Genomic DNA, 21980 nt, shown 5'->3' on the forward strand with positions numbered 1-21980 from the left:
AACCCTGGAAAGTACTCGGCCACAGCGTCCCACGACCAGGGACATCCGTTGGTGGAATACATTGACTTTTTGAAAGTAATCCTCTGGAATCATTTAGTGCATTGCAATAACGAGATCGGTTGCCGTTTCACCTCTGTCTTCTTAGTATTTAATCCACTGTGGTGCTTTTGAGATATTGCAAAAACCAAAGTCGTCAGTGTGATCAGCTTTAACACAAAACCACCGTAAGAGGAATCGGACAGACTGGTGGCAAAGTTAGCCGCGTCCGCACCTTAAATCCCTCAGACTGAAGACAACGGCATCAGATTACATCTGCATTCTCTCCATGTTCTCTACGGAACAAAGCAGAATTAGTTATCGCATGTCTTGTGCGCAGGTGGGTCTGGCTGGCTGAGTCCTCCACACCACCAGTTTCTACTCTGGAGAGACAGCGAGGACCGAGAGAGACCTCTGCTGAGAGGATAATTCGGGGGTTGGTATTGGTAAGAGTGCTACAGTTAGTATTTTGTGTCACAGCGGTGCACTGACTGCTCCTCCTGTTGTACTCGGCTCCTCCACTGCATCTAATCTAGCAGTTGACAGCCGCTGTGTGTGTGTGTGTGTGTGTGTGTGTGTGTGTGGTGAAGATACATCATCTTATCACACACAAATACTTGTTGTACATCTCATTTACGCCTGCCTGTGTGCATGCTAGTGCCTGAGATTTTACAATCCTCATAAAATCTCATTTGTCTTATTTTTCTTACTTTATGAGGATTCATTCAAAAGTTAGAAACGATGAGACATCAGTTAAAGAAAAAAAGGTAGAATAACTCAGCAAGCAGGGCAGAGGGGATTCACACAGCACTGCTGCAAAAGTAATTGGATTATAATAAAGCTGTAAAAATGTCCATATATCAGGTGCTATGTGTGTATTATGTAACTGCATGTATCTGCTGCTGGTGCTTATCCAACAGGAACATTTAGATCTGTATATATTAAGTGATGTTAAAGTGTGCATTGGTGCCTGGCATTGACTCACACAAATGGGGTTCAGGCATTAGAGATGATTTTGGGCAATGGGTCACTTGTTCCCATTTTAATTCAGATGCATTGTCTCAGGATTCCTCTTAAAAACCCAGGTCAAAGCACCTCACAGCCCTGGACATACATCTTTGTGCGAGAACCAAAACAACAACAGGAAGAAAGCGATAAAGATATATTATAGATTGAGCTGAACAGGAAAAGGCTAGAAGATTACAAAATGCGGTGATGTCGGTATTTCGATGGTTTGGGAAATCTGATTAAATCTGTGTTGGAAGGAGTCAGTCCCCGTGACTCATAGGCCATCCCCAAAAACAGCACAAATGACAGCAGGAACCCTCAGAAACACCCACGGACACAGAGATGCAGAGTCCAAAAACAATGTCGAGCTTTGATAAGAAAGTCTTCCTAATGTACTCTGGCACTTCTGCGTCGACGCCCCGCCGTGCATACTGCATAAGGAACATCGTGTTAATGAGCACACTACATAATAAGTAGGCCTAAATGCAAACACGAGCTACGCGCTACATACAAGGCTATAGACGACTGAGCATGTGCATACAAGCACTCAAACACACATGCACAAGGAGATAATGCCTCCCGGGGTCTTAATTATTCATACAGGAAGTTAAATCAATGAAATATGCAGATTGCTTCTGTACCATGTGCAGCAGACTAACGTCTCCGTCTCATCCCAACGGTTCAGCATGGCGGTGGACTTTCAGCAGCAAAACAGAGGCAAACAAAAAAGAAAATAAAGATTTATTGTGAACCATCATTTAGCAGCGGTTTCCGTTAACTGTCACCTGCTGCCAAAATGTGACAGCCCAGAGACTGGTGCTCATTGAGCTGTGTTTAAAGCACTGTTATGTTAATAATAAAGGCCAGATGATTGTTAAACCGTACTGCACACACACACACCCTGCCAATAATACCTGAGCTGCTGCTGCTGCTCTCTAAAAGCCCTGGCTAAAGAGCAGTGGAATGCACGTTCGATATTTGAAAAAGCAGGAGGACGGCTGACTTTCTTTTTTTTTAAAATTTGAACACGACTGATGCCCCTTTTGAAGCTGTTGTGTTGTCTGTTCAAGATGAATCCAGCACACCTCAAGCCTTTGAAACCAGGTCTCCTACACACAGAGAGATCGACGTGGAGAGACGGTTCTGCAAACAGCTTAGCCACTGAACTGTTATTGTTGGAGACCACCTTGACTTAAACAGTGGGGCGTCTGGTCGGCGGAGCTTGAATATGCAGTAATTCAGCCTCCTGCTGGCAGAAGCTGCACGATTATAAGTATATTAAAAGATGGAGGAAAAAAAAAAAAAAAAAGATAACAGCTGCAAAGTCTGTAATCTATTTCCCATCTCCCCTCCAAAGAATGTGTAGAATTCAGTTGGGACGTACAGAACTGCGGATGACGCCGTAAAAAACCTCCACCTCTCGACAGCGGCACTTCACCGTGGTAACGCACACACTATGTACAGCACAGGATATTGCTGAGATGTCAGAACTGTGATTAGTGTCCTCGGTGCTCTTATAGTGGTCCGCTAATCTGCTGCTTTATTGTACAGCTGCACCAGTATCAGCAGTAGAGTAACTGCATCCAACCGTTTCACACACAAATCCCAACTCGAGCGTCCTCAACATCGTCACACAAGTACTAGTCTCTCACACTCACACACTCACTCACACACACACACACACACACACACACACACACACACACACACACACAGGCTCAGTGCAGAGAGCGCTGAAAGGCCAGGCAGTACAGCGCGCCTCAGTAGTGTGTGCCAGCCTAATCTAGTGAGGCCTTTTATCCCATCTCCTCCCTCCACTTCCACTTAAATCAACACTTCACTGAGAGCTACAAAGCTAGTTTGCACCCTCGGCACACACGTACACATGCGCACGCTTCACTTCTCCTCTCTCGTTGTTTAGTCTCTGTTTATCTCTCACGTTGGCACTCTCGCCTCATCTCTCTGCGTCTCGGGCACATCGCACAACGCTCTGGAACACGCTTACACTCGCGGAAAGTGGCAGTCGCACACCGAAACAAACTCTCACACAACTTTGAAAGAGGCCGGTCGTCCCCGAGGAGAAGCCGGTAGAGTGAATGAATAGAAGCTGAATGTGGCTTCACAATCTGTGCCCAGTCGACCGAGTTGGCCGTTGCCCAGGCGGAGAGTTGGTACCCCAGAAATGAATTATCCGCAGAACAAAAAAGTACGACTGTACATTGGCAGTCGTTACGGAGGTCTCCCTGAACGCCACGCGAGTCCTCGTACCAAAAGAACAAGAATGGTCACTCTTCAGACGCACCACTGCTCGGAGAATAAAACAACACATGTGAGCATTTCCCTGATCGGTCAACCCTGTGGTAAAGCTTCGGTTATGTTTAAGCCAAAGCAAGTACAGTATTTGGAAGCGTTCGAAGTGTTGTTGATGCTGTTGTTCTTCTAGCGAGGTCGTGGAAGTAGTCGTGCAGAACTTCCCCAAAATTTTTTCGACAAGAGGGGGCTGGAGTCCCGGGAGCAGCAAGGCCGACAGGAAGTGCAATTTGAACCGTGTTTATAAGCATCAGTGTCTTTATTCACAAATGTCAAGTTGAAATGTCCCAAACACCGGAGCAGCCTGCCAACAGGCAACGCAACATGGTGATTTGGTGACGTACTACTCTTTAGAAAAACCACTGGCATGTGAGTAGACGCACTCACGCAATCTCACACACACACACACACACACACACACACACACACACATAAATACTGAGGGCAATATAAACAGCTTACTTAGTCATTAGTGACCATTCGCTTTGGATGTGCTCCCTGCAATCAGCAACAGCCTATGTTTGGACTGCCTTAGCATGCATACCCACGTGCACACGCACACACACACACACACACACGGACATACACATAGTTACGTAGACAGCTCTGATAAAAGCATGAGAGCTCTGAAAAGTAATTTGACTGGGGCCCAACAAAAGGAGTGTTTTCCTAGGATAATCCCTGGCTGGGACTGCAGGGGTTCTGTGAGTGTTAGTGTGTGTGTGTGTGTGTGTGTGTATGTGTGTGTGTGTGTGTGGGTGGGTGCACCAGAACCCTGGAGAGTGGTTGTCTGTGTTTGTAGTTGTGCAATTGTGTGTGTGTGTGTGTGTGTGTGTGTGTGTGTGTGTGTGTGTGTGTGTGTGTGTGTGTGTGTGTGTGTGTGTGTGTGTGTGTGTGTGTGTGTGTAGGGTTCAAGCCAAGTAGGGAGGGTTTTATTCCGGATTTCATTAGCAGGGAATAGGAGATGTTTGGCCTTGCCAGCCACCTCTGGCTCAGAGACAAGAGTGTGTCTGTAACCAGGCTAAACTGTCTGTAAGGGCAAACAGCGTGGCACTTTTATAGAGTTTAACTGTGTTTCTTTATATATTCCTCTCAGCCTGAGAAAGAATAAGTACAGAGGTTGAGCTCCAGAGTTTGTCCACACTTGGAGCTGTCCAACTATGCTGCTGGGCATGCAGAAAATGTGTCCTGTGTGCTTGCAGGTAAGTGACACAAGATGAAACGCTGTCACTGTTTAGCAGCCAGTAGGGTGAGACACTGGAGTATGGAAGAGAAGGCACTGTCCGTGCTCGGGTTGAATATTTACCTGGTTTTATGATTATATATATCTGAGGAATGTATCATTCTTTATTCTTGAATATCGATGTGGCAACATTGAAACAAAACAAGTAGAAATAGAAATGACTGAGTGGTTTAAGGCGTCCGTTGATGTAGTGCGTTCTGGATTTGATGCTTATCGCTTGAATGCTTCTCTGAAATCTTGGCAGATGGAGGTTTTTTTTATTTATTATATGTGCCACACATTTCATCTTTCAGGTTACCAATTTTTGCACTTTGTTGACAACTTTAATGGGGCTCGGAGGGGGCAGCTTTCCTTCAGTGCAGGCAAAAGTCTCCAGCAAACACGACTATAAGCAGTCAAACAGATGCACACGCACTGGTGCACATTACAGTCCTGGTGTCCCGCAGTTATTTGGCCCAGAAAAGACTTTGGTTGAGAAATCCCTGTACATAGCAGGACATTATTGTGGGATTTAGCTTGTGTGTAAAGTACAGGGACGTTGCAATGAGCGCTGTGACTACATTTCACCGTGTTCAGCCTAAATCTAACCCTCAGGGCTCCAGCTAGATGTATAGTCAACACGAGGGCTCGAGTCCCGTTGCCGAAACCTCGGGTGTGGGTTTTGACTTGTGTTTCAGCGTCAGATTACATCCGTTGATAGCAGTATCACAACACTGCACGGATTTATTTACTTTGTGATATGAGCAGCGCCGGGGAGGTCTGTCTTGTTTCGTTAATAAACAGACTGTGATGGAGGCAGGAGATCGAGGTGAGCCCGACGTTTGCAGAGGCAACGGCTTTGCAAGATCTGTGTTTCTGAAAAGAAAAAGTAGCTTTTTTTTCCCATGAATAATGCCTGCTTAGCATTGCTTGGTTGCTACAGAGTAACTCCTTCACGTGTAACTATATACGTATAGTCCTTTCTATAGAAACGATTACAGTAGTGCAGCATATCTATTGTAATTCACGGGGATTGTACTCATGCACTGTGAACCTTTTGGAATAGAGATGTCAAGGAAACTATAGTGTGTGTGAAATGGTATGTATGTAACGCGCACAGTCACATTTACAGGCATCGCTGTTGGTACACATGACCTGCATGTGTTTACAGGTACCAGGTGTGGCCTACCAATTGCCAGAGGAAGGTGAAACATGTCCAGGCTCATGCCATCGAGTCCCCAAGAGGAGGCTTTCTTCCACGATATGCGGCACAAAGATAATCACAGTCATTTTCACATTGTCTCTGCTGAAGAGCCGGACTCTCTTCACTGCAGCTACCACTAGCCTTATTACTCCCCGCTCTCCACAAATGGATGGATTCAAAAGATCCACTTTGTTGGAGGGTATTAGAAAAGTCATTCTGTGAGATGTGAAGACACTGAAGTAGCAGAAGAGAGACGGGTAACTGACAATATGACTGTTTAAGATTAATTCACGCTAACAAATGTATTCAGGGGTGGAATATATTCCTTCAACACGTCTGACCTGCAGTGCTCTGGGACAAAAATAGAAAGAGTAAAAGATACAAGGAGAGGAGGCAGAGTGAGATAGGAAAAGAGAGAGGAGAGAGAGAGAAGGAAGCAACATCTGAGTAGGATAAGGAACAACATGCGGGGGGGAAATCCCTCAGGCCATTCTTTCAATTATGTCCCTGGTCCCTGGTGGAGGGATCACTCGCCCACCAACGCACAAAATGCTAATAGGAAACACGCCGACCAAACCCCTATGTTGATGGTAATAATGACATTTAATGCGCAGTTTGTATGCAAATAATGATCGGAGAGATGAATATTTTCAATTATATAGATACATTCGGTCTGTGAACACAAAATATATTATTTCTTGTTTACATACAAAGAAGAAACGGTCTGAATAGAATGTAGAAACGCCCCACGAGATGTTCATTTGTTTACATGTAAACAATTGAAACATCAGCTTTATAGATATTTTCCGTCCCAACATATTTGTACCCCAGGCAACAGAGCAGGATGATGTGGGCTAATTAAATGCTGAATTCATTACAGATGACTAATAGATGTTGTTACGTTCTGAACAAGATAGTGTACTACGATATCGCCGGCTTTCATTACAAAATACAATCTTATTTATCAGGAAACAAGCCAAGCATCCTGATTACACTGGATCAATGTGTAAATGTAGGAGGGAGATAATACCTTCACAATCACAGGGTCTGTGACGGCACGGAGGGTCAACGGCGGCTCAACAGGTCAACCAATTTTCTTTTACTTTTACACATGTGATGTTCAGGGTCCAGTCGTAAAATAAGACATCGAACATATTCAACACCATAATGACGGGCAACACAAACGGTTCATTCAGCATCTCGCACTTTATGACTTGCTTGCTCAGACTGAAAGGCACTTGATCCAACCATTCATCACACCTACATCATACTTACATAATGAATAGTAATTTAGATAGAGCTATTAGACTGCTGGGCCAGAGAAACACTGAAAACGCTGGCGGTGCCCAACTATGTCCTTGAATATCAAGTACATGCACTTAGATGAATATCTAAAGCCTCCAAAAGGCGGCGGCTTGCAGCTAACTGCGCCAACACTCGGAATGTTAAACACGGCTCTCATAATGAATGGATGCGAGGACTCTGAACATGCACTGTATAGTTTAAAGGCCAGTCCATATAATGCAGAGATTTGTGAAAGCTACACTAAATATTTTTCTATCTCTAGAAAGTCGATCAGATTCACGGCCATGGGCCCTCTACACACACACACACACACACACACACACACACACACACACACACACACACACACACACACACACACACACACACACACACACACACACACACACACACACACACACACAGTAAAAATAGCTAGCAGCTAGAGCTTGTGCTCTTTGTCTCTCCCTTTTCATCCCGAGATAAAGTCTTTGTCAGGCACTTAGCACGGCGTCTTAAAAGCCGGCGCACCACAAGTGTACATCTCAAAGAGTTGTGAAATCAGCCTGAGTAATGGATTTCTTTAAGCCCTCAGTGTTTCAGTTGCTGCTTCCTGTGAGTTCATTTAGCTCTAAACATGATTTGCCAAAACATCTGCGTACTTACTGGGATTAGGTTTGCTGCCAGACAATATTAGACCTTTACACATTCAAGCAGGAAGTGTGAGGGACTATTCCGTGGTGTAACTGTTGGAGGCAGGGACGTCGTATGGGGGACGATCTATTTACATGAAATGCTTTGGTCCTGCCCCCCAGACCAGGTGCCAACAGAATCTTCTAGCAGAGTTAATTGCTAGTGAGAAGTGTCAGTGGGGCATCATGTCTCAGCTCAAAGAAACAGGGTTCCAAAGACGACAAAGAAAGACAGGAGAGTGAAAACAAAGGGCAACGTTATATGATTTTCCATTAAAATGACATTTAGACATGTAAAAGATGGCCTTGAGCACTTTTCTTAAAGAAGGCATCAGCATTTTAAGTCATTAAACAGTTAATTCCACTACAGACATCCTGCACAGTGTTACATTTTCAGTAAATGTCGCGCAGTAATCGTTGGACTACACGAGAGTTGCAAGCCTGCAACGGTAGTTATTTAAAGCTTTGAATGGGCCGACGGGGTTCTGGAGGTGGGGTTGCGGCAATTGTGCAAGGTTAGCGTGGCCTGTGGCGGTTCAGCCCAATGAGATATTTTGGTCCCCAAAACCCCCGGCTGGAGGTAGAGGGCCCTGACAGGAGCTTTCAAGAGGCAGCGAATCCATTAGACAAGGGTCGCTACAAAGTGGCAAACTATTAAAAATGCAGCAGCACTATTATTCCCTGACCCGGCCGACAACTTCTGTCTCCTTCACTGCGCCGCTCTGTATTTCCCCTTGGATCTCTATCTCTTATTTCAAATTCCTTTTGCTAGTGCCATCTGTTCTCCTCCTGATACATCTCACTCTGCTCTCCTTCACATCGCTTCTTTTTTTCCACCTTTCTTTCTCCCTCCTCCACATATTTTCTATTACAAAACTGGCAGGGGTGAGCCTCTCTCACCCCTCAGTGCATGCGCTGACCCGCTTAAGCTTTTTCACTCCTATTCGACACAGCGAGGCACGGGTCGCCGTCCGCTACTGTACTGGGACAAGAATAGAACAGCCCACGGAGAATAATAAATGGACATATATGGGTGGTTAGGAGAGTCCCTTTTAAGCAGTAAAAACTACCCAGGCCTGGCAAACTGAACAGATGGTAGAGGAGAGAGAGAGAGAGAGAGAGAGAGAGAGAGAGAGAGAGAGAGAGAGAGAGAGAGAGAAAGCAGGGAAAGGAGGGAGCGAGAGTGTTGGGTAGGGCATTAGAAGAAGGCAACATAAGGCTTTTCTACATTCTCTACATTTGGCACATGATGCTATCAAGAGCAGAGCTCTGAGATCCAAACAGCAGAGCTCGGCGTTAAACAACGAGCGCGTGATAACACTGTCGCTTGTAAAACTACGACTGATGCAGGCGGGCAGATGTGTGAGGAGAAACAGGGCATGAGCAGAATGCATGCAACGCTATAAAACCTATACCCTCTGTTTACTTTGCACACCGCACTACACACATTATTCAGTTTCTGTGTGTGTGTGTGTGTGTGTGTGTGTGTGTGTGTGATGTGTGTGTGATGTGTGCTGCATAATTTATGGTCGCCGTTTCTGCTAAAGCAAAGTATTTTATGTTCGACAAGACGCGGAAAAGAAGATTGGAAGGAAACAAGGAAACAAGGAAGGATGCGATAGTAAAGGGAGGACAGAAAGATCAGCTCAGTGTAAAAGTGAAGCCCTTTGCACATGCGGATCTCTATGATCTCTATGTCCCTCCTATCTTCATGATGTTCACTCATAGCAGCTCAGCCAAAAGCTGACCACATTCATGGAGCGCCGACTGTAACGGAGCGTAATTGAATGTGAAAATCTCATTTTTTGAAGGATGGAATATTCTATTTAGACGTCCGGGCGTGCCACTACTTTGATATCAGCCGAATGATGTTTCTCATTACCCTAATTAAAGCTCCTCGTGCGCCACTGAGCATATTAGCACACTGTTCTGCAGCAAACTAATGATCGGCTGGTTGATAATGCAACTTTTCTGCTTCTCTCTCATCTCACTCTTAACGATTATCATCAAAGATTCACAGCCTCAGTCACTCATCGTCATCGTCATCGGCGGCAGCCAGGAAAGATTCAAAAGCTGAACAGCGCTACTACATTCAGAGGCTCAACCATCTATACATACAACAGCCTGGTATCACCACATGGCAGGAATAACACGCCGCGTGTTTCGGCAACATTAGGCTCTCAGAGCATGTGCTCCACAAGTATGTATGTGGCAAGTTGGGAACGAGAACGGGGCAATACATTAGACGCAAAAAAGATTAAAATGCGTACACGTCACATGCAAAATGTCCTGAACAGTGCAAGTTGCAAATAAAGGTTCATAAAAGCATAAAGAGAGAGACATAAAATCACTACAAAGTCAGAGCAAATAATGCTTGAACTAAGAGAAATGGAAACATGAGGAGAAGATGCGTCACCTAAACATAAATATACCTTCTGATTATCAGAGCTTCATGTCATGGATGCCACTCTTCCACATTTAAAAAAAAAGGCAACATGTTTGATTTTATTATTGCTGTTATGACACATTCCACCCCAACCACAGGGAAACGCTCAAAATGTCACAGCAACAATCACAAGCTACGCTAATTTGTTTTGCACTTTCATTTGGTCCAATTAGGGATTTCACAGACTGGATTTTCCTGGAAAGAGTGAAAAGAAATGCCTTCAGCAGATGAGCGAACCTTCCATGCCACAGAATGGGCATCAACAGTACTCCGACTGAAACCAGCTCACAGAGGCAAGCAAATCCTAAACATGTTTAACAAATCACCCACAATGCAGCCACGCCACGCCCCCCCCCCCCCCCCCGATCCCTTCAGACCCTCTTACAGCCGTGATTAAGCGGCGCTAGGCTCACATAAGAGGGCATGCTGTCCCTTCCTGCCCCACTGCTAATGTACACTAACTGTACCGATAACCCATTATGGAGGCAGAGCAGGAGCAGTTCTCTTGTTTAATAGCCGCACATTTACGCACACTTTGTCATCTGGCTAAGCATTGCTAGTAAAAGCTAGTCATTTCATAACTGCCTTTGTGTGAAGGTGGTGAGAGAGAGCGTGTCTTGTGTCTAAAGATTGCTATTGGAAGAGAGTGAAGGCGGCGCACGCACACACACACACACACACACACACACACACACACACAAATGATTGATTTCCACAGGAGAGCCTGCACTCGCTGGAATAAAGATTAATAAGGGGCCATTTACATCTCCAATCAGATCAGAGAGAGAGAGAGAGAGAGAGAGAGAGAGAGAGAGAGAGAGAGAGAGAGAGAGACAGAGAGAGAGAGAGAAAAAGAGAGAGAGACAGAGACAGAGAGAGAGAGAGAAAAAGAGAGAGCGATACAGAGACAGGGAGAGACAGAGAGAGAGACAGAGACAGAGAGAGAGAGAGAGAAAGAGACAGAGAGAGAGAGAGAAAGAGACAGAGACAGAGAGAGAAAGAAAGAAGAGAGAGAGAGAGAGAGAGAGAGAGAGAGAGAGAGAGAGAGAGAGAGAGAGAGAGAGAGAGAGAGAGAGAGAGAAAGAGAGACTGAGAAAGAGAGAAAGAGAGACAGAGACAGAGAGACAGAGAGAGAGTGAGAAAGAGACAGAGAGACAGAGAGAGAGAGAGAGAGAGAGAGAGAGAGAGAGAGAGAGAGAGAGGGGGAGAAATGGGAGTGTGAGAAAGAGCTAAAAAAGGAGGCCACACAATAAATACAACCAGTAAGTCTTTGTCTGCTCTTGTCCATTGTACACAAAGAGTCTGAAAACTACCTGCACACCTACATTCACACCCAACAACATTTACACCCACACACACACACACACACACACACACACACACACACCTCACTTGATGTCAGAGAGCAGCACAGGCTGATCAAACACTGGCTTGTTGTCAAGGTCCATATAGGCATATAACTGAACTATTCTATGGGGCCTCTGAAACACACACACACACACACACACACACACACACACACACACACACACAGAACTGCTCCTCTGGGACCCGCTACAGCTTTAATGACAGCAAGCTGCACCGAGGACGGGGTCAGAAGGAGTCACTGTTCAGAGGCCACACACACACACACACACACACACACACACACACACACACACACACACACACACACACACACACACACACACACACACACACACAAGCAAATATATTCAATCATCGCTCACACGCGCGTTGACAGACAAGTAAGTTTCAGGCTCATGTACAGTCACGGAAACAAAGCTGAAAATACAGACGCTGGTTTTATTCATACATGGATAGATATGCGAACACACACACATACACACACACACACACATACATCCAGGCACCGTCGACAGGAAACACTGGGGAGGGTAGGATCCAATTTGATTTGACCTTGACAGCAGAGGGACAGAGGGAGGGCTGATAGGAGGCAGGGATGGATGGAGTGCAAGGAATCAAGAGATGGTCTGGGCCAGATGCCTGTTGCAGATACTTCAGAGAAATTAGGTGACCTTGAACCGATAGATAAATCAAAGAACAGCAGTGTGACACAGTGACATCTGCACACATAAAGCGGCGTGACAGACGCCCGTCAAATGTTGAAGTTAATCTAACGTACGTACGGCGTAACATCGCGAGCATCAAACCTACGAAGCACGCAGCGATTAGATGCTCCTTGATTCACCGACGGGGCTGATTAGAAAGTTAAATAAGATTTCCTTTTAAGTTCATTATGAATCAATCACAACCATTGTTTTTGTACCATTTAGATATGCAGTATTAATGCAACCACAAAATAAATGATGAAAAATGCTCCAAAAAAAACCCACAGGCTGTCAAACTTTAAGGGGAAAAAAAGAAAATATATCAAGAAGATGAATTGTGTTTTGCCATTTAATTCTGTTAAACAAAAGAACACTTTTACAGAGAAGAAATTACCATATAGATCCTAAGGAGTTAGTTTTTTTTTCATTAAAAGAACATTTAGAAACAACACACTTTATATTATCCAGTAGCAGACAAGCATTTACTCTCCCAGACAAGCTAACAGAAAGGCGTGCTCGTCACTGGAAATGTTGGTTTGCAACAACCGAGTCACAGATGTGCACTAACAGACAGTCCGATTGCTCATCTTGAGCACATTCTGGAGAGCATCAGACAGGGCCCAGATGTGAGCGCGTGCAGCTCCGAGATCGACAACTACGTCTGGAACGTCGACGTGCCGCAAATGCGATCTGCACGTGTCCTCCGCAAGAATATCCTGCAGTTAATTGGAAATATTAATCTTATTTAGTGAACTTAAGTTGAAGAGCTGCTGCAGTGGAGCTGCCAATGAATAAAGTATATATTTTCATTTGAACAGTATAATCATGTCAAAACTGCAACCTGTCTATCCCCAATTAGAAATGTCCAGATCTGATCTGGCAGATTGATTTCAGCCAATGTTTGGTTGATCAGCATCAGCTCTCTAGATTTAAATTCCTTGTTTATTGGATCTCAATGTGCTCTGTCTCTGCCAGCTTTCATCTGTCATTGCTGTGAACATTACCCACAACTCGTGGCAGGGAGGCATGTGTTATAAAACGTTAACGGGCTGTGAAAACGTCTTCCATGTAGAACTATTTTAAATTAGAAAACAAAAGCAGCCAAACATCCTCTTGTAATCTTTGGGTTTCGGATTAGAATCAAGGAACAGAAACTTGATCAAGACAACCCTACCCATGTGTGCATTTGTTCAAATCACAGTATTTAGGACCTCACAATTGTACTAGATGTGCTGCTATTGGCCTAGTTCTTTTACCTGTTCTTCCCACACCGTGTCCACCCAATAACATGATCTCTCCACTCTCACAGCGTCCCACTCCTACACTTTTATCTTTGCATCTCTCTCCATCTCTCTTGCCTACTGACACGCACACATTTACTAAATATTGCAGCAAAACCCGCCAACTCCTCACACTTACTATCACACGAAAGAAAAACAAATGAATCACAGCAGACAAAGGGAATGGCGATATGATGCAGGAGCCATCGATCAGGCCTTAGCGATCCATTTTCCTGTTCTTGGAGGTAGAAATATCTCGTGTGTGTGGCTCTGTGTATGCATGCTGTGTGTGGGTAAGAAAAGTAGGAATATAGCGAAAGAACAAAGAAAACAAAACCTCTGCTTTCTGTACCCTTGATGAACGGATGAGTGTATCAGGTTCCATCAATCACGTCTACAGCCTGGTATCATGGGTGAGTATAGCCTGGGGGGTGGCCAGTGAAGGGAGGGGTAGAAGGGGGGGTTTGGGGGGTGGGGGGAGGTTGGAGTGACAGAGCGGGAGAGCGACAAAGTAGGAGAGAAAACATGGGCTGAGGGAAGGGTGGGCCTCATGCCCCGAACTTGAACTTGGAGCTGGTGGGGTCGGAGGGGGGAGGATGGGGTCAGGTCTCTGTGTGGATGGGAAAGCTGAGTGACACCAACACGTCCCTGCTCGGGGGGAGAGGGGGGAGAGGGGGGGGAGAGGGGGCCACGGTGTCATTTAGCAAGCTGTCGTGAGAGGCAATTTCAGCATCTATCTTGCGGCTTTATCAAACAAATGTTGGTCTTTTGACAGATCCCTTTTGGGGTCTTGGTGGGTCGATTAAGGAATTCGACATTAATTGAGGTAAGAATTACATTCAAATCATACACTTGTCTTTTGTCTTGATCCGGTACTGATTGGGAAGGAGATTTAAAGAGGCGGCAGATAGAGAAGATAAGAGTTAATCAAAGGTTGGCAAGATGGTTGTAAGACAGCTACAGGATGATAAGCGGATGTGTATTTTCAACGCGCTAACACGTTTATTCCCAATGAGTTTAGAGTGTGGTAAAATAGGTCAACGTGGCGGACCATCCTACCTTGGTCTGGAGATAGTGGGGGTAGTAGTAGGTGTAGTGGGGGTACATTTGCTGCTGCTCCAAACGTTTTCCCATGTAGCTGGAATCCAATTGAAGGTCCTGGAGGCTGGAGATAGAGGCTCGCAGGTGAGGTACGTTCACTCCGAGCGGGCCGGCCTGGATCCTTCGGACGACTGCTTCGAAGAGTGGAGGACGCAGAGAGAGAACGTCGTCCTCTTACTAAGGAGTGTGTGTGTGTGATAAACACACGGAGGAAGGGAGGGACAGGAGGACAGATAGCACTTGGGGATTTTAGTCAGTCTACTTGTCTGGGAGCTCACAGGGAACCTCACAAAGAGAGACAGGCCCAGAAAGAGAGACAGGGAGAATCCGGAGTGGCAGCAACAACAAAAAAAGGGTTTGGTGAGAAGGAGGGGAGGAAAGGAAGGTATTTTAAAAAAAGGTTAGTCGGAGGCAACACCGGAAACAATAGGGGGAATTGAAGAGCAGGACAGAGAGAGGGTAAAAGGAGAGGGAAGAAGAAAAGGACGATGAGGAGAAGGAGGAGGAGGGAGGAATGGATAGGATCCGGTTGCCGGTTCCTTGCACTCTCCACTCTAAAAATCAGACCGACTCTTCGTCCCTGCTGCCCTGAACATGCCCCTCAATTTGCTCTCCGGCGTCTCTTACTCTCGTCTCTCTTCTTCCTGTGTATCGGTTTCCGCGTCTGGTTCTCGCTCCCTCTCTCTTTCACACACACACACACACACACACACACACACCAGACGAGACCCTGATCCCACCGGGAGCTCAGCTGTGTCCTGGAGAACACGCGCTGTCCTCTGCTCTATCCTCAAAAGACAGTGAAATCAGCGATGAACTCACGCCTGGATGTGGAGCTAGAGAGAGCGAAGAGGAGGAGGAGGAGGAGGAGAGAGGGTGGTCTTGAGCTGAAGCTGTGACTGCCTTTATTCTCACTCTCTCTCTCACTCCCTCCCTGTTTTGTTAAGCTCCGGGGATAGATAGGTAGATACCGCTGGAGCCCGGCGTGGAGGATGAGCAAAAAAAGAAAGAAGCCTCGGTTAAAAACTCCTCTCGCTCGGGAAGAAGCAGATAGTCCTATCCAGGAGCGCACTCGCACAGGAGGAAAATCCCCTCTGATCCACAAGGTGCCTCCTCCAACTCTTTTCTTCTCTTCCCCTCTGCGATCCCTCTCTTTCTTCTCAAGCTCTCTCCCTGACGGCTTGCTTCCCACTGCGCCTGGCAGCCGTCACAGTGTCTGTGTGGTGGTGGTGGTGGTGGCGGTGGCGGTGGTGTGTGGAGTGTGTTGGTGTGGCTGTTGCCGTCTGCTCCACTCTGCGTGCTGAAGCATAGAGGGGCTCGGCTTCAGCGCAGCTATGCTCCTCCTTCCCTCTCTCTCTCCCCCTCTTCTGTCTGAGTCTCTCTCCCTCTGTGTTTTTCATGGAACTATAGACCAGTGGGAGGGGCTGGTCCTGCCCTCGTGTGTGTGTGTGTGTGTGTGTGTGTGTGTGTGTGTGTGTGTGTGTGTGTGTGTGTGTGTGTGTGTGTGTGTGTGTGTGTGCACTCAATAGAAACTGAGAGAAAAAGACAGAGATGGGCTGTTCTGCTGGCAGGAAGACGGAGCTGGGGAGGGAGCATGAGGAGCAGGAGCTGGGGAGGGAGCATGAGGAGCAGGAGCTGGTGAGGGAGCATGAGGAGCAGGAGCTGGGGTTATGGGTGAGATGAGGATACACGCAAGTATAATTTGGAAACAGAGGGGGCCCCCCTACTGGCACTCCGTAGGCGCAGCAATGGCACATTTTGCACAATTCAAGCTGTCTTCTAAAGTAAACCAAGCAACATAATCGTCATATTTTCCATTTTACGTTGGGCCATTATCGGATCATATTTCATCATACATCAGCTGGCACAACCCACATAAAAACACATGCACGCACACATGCTTGAATGACCTTCACACATGACCAGCGGAGGGCCCGACGTAGAGTGTGTATGTAGTTCAGTGGTTGTGTGGCACAGTGACCCACTGACACAGTGCCGCCTGTTATGTGATGTAACCAGGTTTAAGTAGTGCTCTTACATAAGCATAGTGAGCCATGCATGAAAAGACTGCTCTGCCCTCTGACTGCAGCTGTGTGCGCGCGCGCGCGTGTGCGTGTGCGTGTGCGTGTGTGTGCGTGTGAGTGTGTGTGTGTGTGTGTGTGTGTGTGTGTGTGTGTGTGTGTGTGTGTGTGTGTGTGTGTGTGTGTGTGTGTGTGTGTGAGACAAGGGTTGGCAGACAATGCAAGTTCACTGCAGTGGAAAAAAGGGGCACGAGAACGGAATGCAAATGCAAAAACTTCCTCTAAGACAAGGGCTTTATTTCTTGTGAGCAATTAAGCTACTTCACAGAAGTACCATTGTTGGCCCACGTGTCTTTCTGTATTTTCATAGCATTGTCCTGTCAGCTTGTACAATATACAACAATGATAAGTTTGACTCAAATGTACTAACAATGAAACATTTTCCAACGCGACACATAGAAAGCAAGACATCTAAAAAAAAAAAAAAAGAGAGAGAGATTTTGATGTGTGACAATTCAGTTTTTTTGACAACTCACCAAAAAAGAATATAATGTTTGATCCAGATTAGGAACTGCCAGACAAGATAAGGAGCAAGAACAACAACTGACTCCAACCCCCTCATAACATACTAATCAGTGTAAAGTATGCAGAACACGCCCTGGGGGGTTGACTATAAATGCTACTCCAGATTTGAGAAGTGGGTAAACATTGTGTGCACCACTAAGGACGACAGCGTTTTCAGTTCACAACTGTCACTATAGTTTGGGGATGGCTTCATCAGGTTTCCAGCTCTCCTTTCTTGTCTTACCTCAGCACCGGTGTGTGAAACAGTGCAACTGTAGCGTCATGTCTGGAGGCAAAGCTTGACTCTGAATCACTTGTATTTTAATTTTCATCTGTATTGCCTTGTTAACCATGTGACAAATGGAGTATATTTATTCCACAGACTTCTGTCTTCAGGACATGCTGTTATTTGTATACAGTTATCACGTTTAACTTCCCATTGTTCCAGTCAGATATAATGGGCTCTTTTGTGTATTTTGCTCGTGACAACAGTTTTGAGCAACAGTTTAACCTTGAACCTTGGTTGATATAGTGCCATTAGCATTAGTGAAAGTCATCTAAATAACCTTTTTGTGATCATAATTATCATATATTAACAGTGGCAGACATTATATGCCACCCAAAAGAGCACAGGCAGGAAGTTAGTCATCGGGTAAATTGCTGTTTAGCCTCTTGGATACAGTGGAGTTAAAGGCCCGGTGTGTAAGTGGCGGTGGCCGATTGAATTAGGTTTCACTTTTGTTTACATGTTCACAGATGTACTGATAAAGTATTGGCTTTCTAATCGCAAATATTCTATTGTATAACGAGCTAGTTGCTGTCAACTGGAGTATCCTTCACTCCACCTGGTTTACTGTACCACAGCAGCATATCTGCTCGTGCTCCGTGTGTGTTTGCGTCTGTGGATTCGACGACCCGCTCCCCACTCCCTGTGTGAACTGGCTTTTTCTAAGCTCCTGGAAACACTAGGATTAGTTTCAGGTGATTACACTCTGATTAAAACATAGTTCTGAATACTGTATTCCATTGCTGCCACTTAATACCCCTAAATGTTACACACTGTTTGCAGCCACACAGTTGCTTTTTTAAGCTATATGCTAGCATCGGCATGCTATCGTGCCATCAGGTAGGGGTGGTGCGACAATCAATACAGATTACCAGCTTTCATCAATGACACTAAATCAATATTTTAAAAAAAGATCATATCGTTTAGTTTTCAAGGCAATCCAATATGTCATTGATCAGAATGTAACACGTCATTTTGTACATTTTCTTTGGGCTGCCACTCTGTGAATCAACCTGATCCACGCTAGTCGTGGTCTACCCTCTTCGGCCGTAGATGGCAGAGGAGCTGCTGTGCGTGAGCTCGTTCTGCAGTGATGTCAGCCTGATCTTCACAGTGAAATACATAAGCGTGCTTTAGGGCCGCTGCTAGCGAAAGCAGGCTCTATTGATTGTGTTGCACTTGTAGCTGGGGAGTGTGCATTCCTGAATCTTTGCAGGCAGAAGGGTTATATGCACACAGAGCTAAGCAGCTTGATGGTGGAAGGTTACACATTCATTCAAGGGAGCTATGTGTTGGAATGCCAAATGACAGAGGGATACTGGGGGATTGAGTTTGTGTGTGTGTGTGTGTGTGTGTGTGTGTGTGTGTGTGTGTGTGTGTGTGTGTGTGTACTACTGTATAGCAGAGTAGCACGCCAGCCAAAGTTTTCATTAAAAAAAAAAGAAAATTAAGATTCTGCTGACACCGCAGTTTGGGAAAACAAAGAGAGAGAATTGATTCTTCCAACTGCACAGTTCCATTGTGAGAGGCACAATCTTTACATCTCATTCCATACTCTGCTGCCAGAATGAAGCTTCCTAATTACCTTGTCTAGTGACAAGACTGCCATCATGGTGGTGGTAAATACACACTGGTTAATTGTATTCCTTCTAATATCTAACAGACTTCTATTATGTCTGAAGCACAATCTAATTGCCCACGTGTTTCTGAACACTGAATATGTAACTGCTGCATCTGCATTACTTTCGCAAAAAAAGGACCTTCTTCTTAGAAGGGACACTATTTTCCATGTCCAAACTGACAGCTGCAGCAAAAATATCAAAGTGTTTTCATTGACACTGTGTGTTCTTAAAGCCTCCGGTCATCAAAGCACTTTTCAGATGGAGCAGGAAAGGCCCGCTGTGACTCAGGGGTGTGCGATCCTCTCATCGCTGACCAGCAGATGTATAACAAACACTAGTTCAGAAGAAAATAAAGAGCAGTAAAAGCCTCACATCTTAGCTGAGATACAGCTGGGAAAACAGAAGAGGTCATGATGACGACCATTCTATTTTACAGGAGCTGCTCTGGTCCGTTTTCAAAGAAAACACTGGCCAGGATATCATCTCTCTCACACACACACACACACACACACACACACACACACACACACACACACACACACACACACACACACACACACACACACACACACACACAGGTATTTGAACACAACAGATAAAACAGTAAATGGCCGATTACATCCAATTGCCATAGACAGCGGGAGGGAAGTCCTCTGTGACACAAACATACAGAGAAGTCGAATAAACAGTTTGAGGTTTCTTTGATCCCGGACATAGAAAAATAAGAATTCAGGTTCAAACTCACACACATTGTCAAATGTCAAACAGCTGAAGCCGTCGACTTTGACACCGGACTAATGCCCCCTTGTGACATCAAAGAAGTCTCAAAGGAGCGATACAAACTCCAAGACGAGGGTCAAGTAACCAAAACCAGACTGCACCCGTCAGCAGGCTACTTTTCAGGAGTCTTGCCAGCTTGTCTACTTGTACTGTAAGAAGGTAATCAGAGAAGAAGCGCACAAGCCAATAGTAGAAGTGTTTACAGCAAGGTGAAACACTGTAAAACCTCGTCAATCAACCTGCTGTTTGTATGGTCGTTCACGTCATTTTAGTTTTGACAAAGCGATAACTTCTCACTGTGATTCAAATGTGATCAACGACACTTTTAGTTAATCAGATTCTGAATAAAATCTGTAGCGCAGGTCTATTTTCAGTGAATGATGAAAGACTTACACCAACTAGAACTACCAGATAATGCAGAGGACACAGCTCAATGTGACTGTAGGAAAAAGAAAATGTAATTTCCAACAATCACTGAGATGTATCCTGTCCGTCCATCCGTCCATCCGTCCATCCATCCATCCATCCATCCACTTATCCTTTAACTCATCTTCACTCAGGGCCACATCAGCATCATGGCTGTAACTGTAAGACTGTATACATGTAACTACTCCCTAACAAAAACTGTCTCCGCTTTTGATTATTGTTTATTCAAGTGTAACAATATTGTACATGCAGTTATATAAATGTAAAATTATATTTAAGCACATTTCTGTTATTATAACATCAATCATTTTAATTTAGGGTTAAGAAACCCTCATTACTCTATCAAGTTATTACATTCACTTTGTTCAAAGATATTCTTGTCCTCTCTCTGCATCACTAATGTTCCCGTCATCGTCCCGTTCATGCAGCTACATCAAGAGCTCCTCACTGACGGTCAGGCCTTCAGCCTCTTAGGAACACTGATAGATGTACAGTGGCTTGCAAAAGTATTCATACCCCTTGAACTTTTCCACATTTTGTCACATTACACGCCACAAACATAAATATATTTTATTGGAATTTTATGTGAAAGACCAACACAAAGTGTCACACAATTGTGAAGTAGAAAATGATACATGATTTTAAATTTTTTTCACAAATAAAAAACTGAAAAGTGCAGTGTGCAAAATTATTCAGCCCCCTTTTCTCTGAGTGCAACCAATTGCCTTCAGAAGTTGCCTGATGACTGCTGAATGATTGAATGTTGACCTAATGACTAAATAGAGTCCACCTGTGTGTAATCTCAGTACAAATACAGCTGTTCTGTGACGGCCTCAGAGGTTTGTTAAGAGAATATTGGGGAGCAAACAGGACCATGAAGTCCAAGGAACACACCGGACAGGTTAGAGATAAAGTTGTGGAGAAGTTTATTAAAGCAGGGTTAGGCTATAAAAAGATTTCCCAAGCTTTGAACATCTCACGGAGGACTGTTCAATCCATTATCCGGAAATGGAAAGAGTATGGCACGACTGCAAACCTACCGAGACACGGCCGTCCACCTAAACTTACGGGCCGAACAAGGAGAGCACTGACGAGAGGTGCAGCCAAGAGGCCCATGGTGACTCTGGACGAACTGCAGAGATCCACAGCTCAGGTGGGGGAATCTGTCCACAGGACAACTATTGGGCGTGCACTCCACAAATCTGGCCTTTATGGAAGAGTGGCAAGAAGAAAGCCATTGTTAAAAGAAAACCAGAAGAAGTCCCGTTTGCAGTTTGCCAGAAACCATGTGGGGGACACAGCAAACATGTGGAAGAAGGTGCTCTGGTCAGATGAGACCAAAATTTAACTTTTTGGCCTAAATGCAAAACGTTATGTGTGGCGGAAACCTAACACTGCACATCACCCTGAACACGCCATCCCCACTGTCAAACATGGTGGTGGTAGCATTATGCTCTGGGGGTGCTTCTCTTCAGCAGGGACAGGGAAGTTGGTCAGAGTTGATGGGAAGATGGATGGAGCCAAATACAGGGCAATCTTGGAAGAAAACCTGTTGGAGTCCGCAAAAGACTTGAGACTGGGGCGGAGGTTCACCTTCCAGCAGGACAACGACCCTAAACATGAAGC

General features: G+C 45.3%; 1 protein-coding gene across 1 annotated transcript in view; it reads right to left on the minus strand.

Moving 5' to 3' along the window:
* Window positions 1–16000, minus strand: part of LOC137890842 (RNA-binding motif, single-stranded-interacting protein 3-like) — a 106369-nt gene extending 90369 nt beyond the window's left edge. The window contains exon 1 of the mRNA XM_068735107.1: window positions 14614–16000. Coding sequence (XP_068591208.1) covers window positions 14614–14688 — 75 coding nt within the window. The 5' untranslated portion in view covers window positions 14689–16000. The remainder of the gene's footprint in view (window positions 1–14613) is intronic.
* Window positions 16001–21980: the final 5980 nt, after the last annotated feature.

Source organism: Cebidichthys violaceus, unplaced genomic scaffold (genome assembly GCF_023349555.1).
Source record: "Cebidichthys violaceus isolate CVI_PGR_0920_01 unplaced genomic scaffold, fCebVio1.0.p SCAF_7, whole genome shotgun sequence".
Taxonomy (NCBI): Eukaryota; Metazoa; Chordata; class Actinopteri; order Perciformes; family Stichaeidae; genus Cebidichthys; species Cebidichthys violaceus.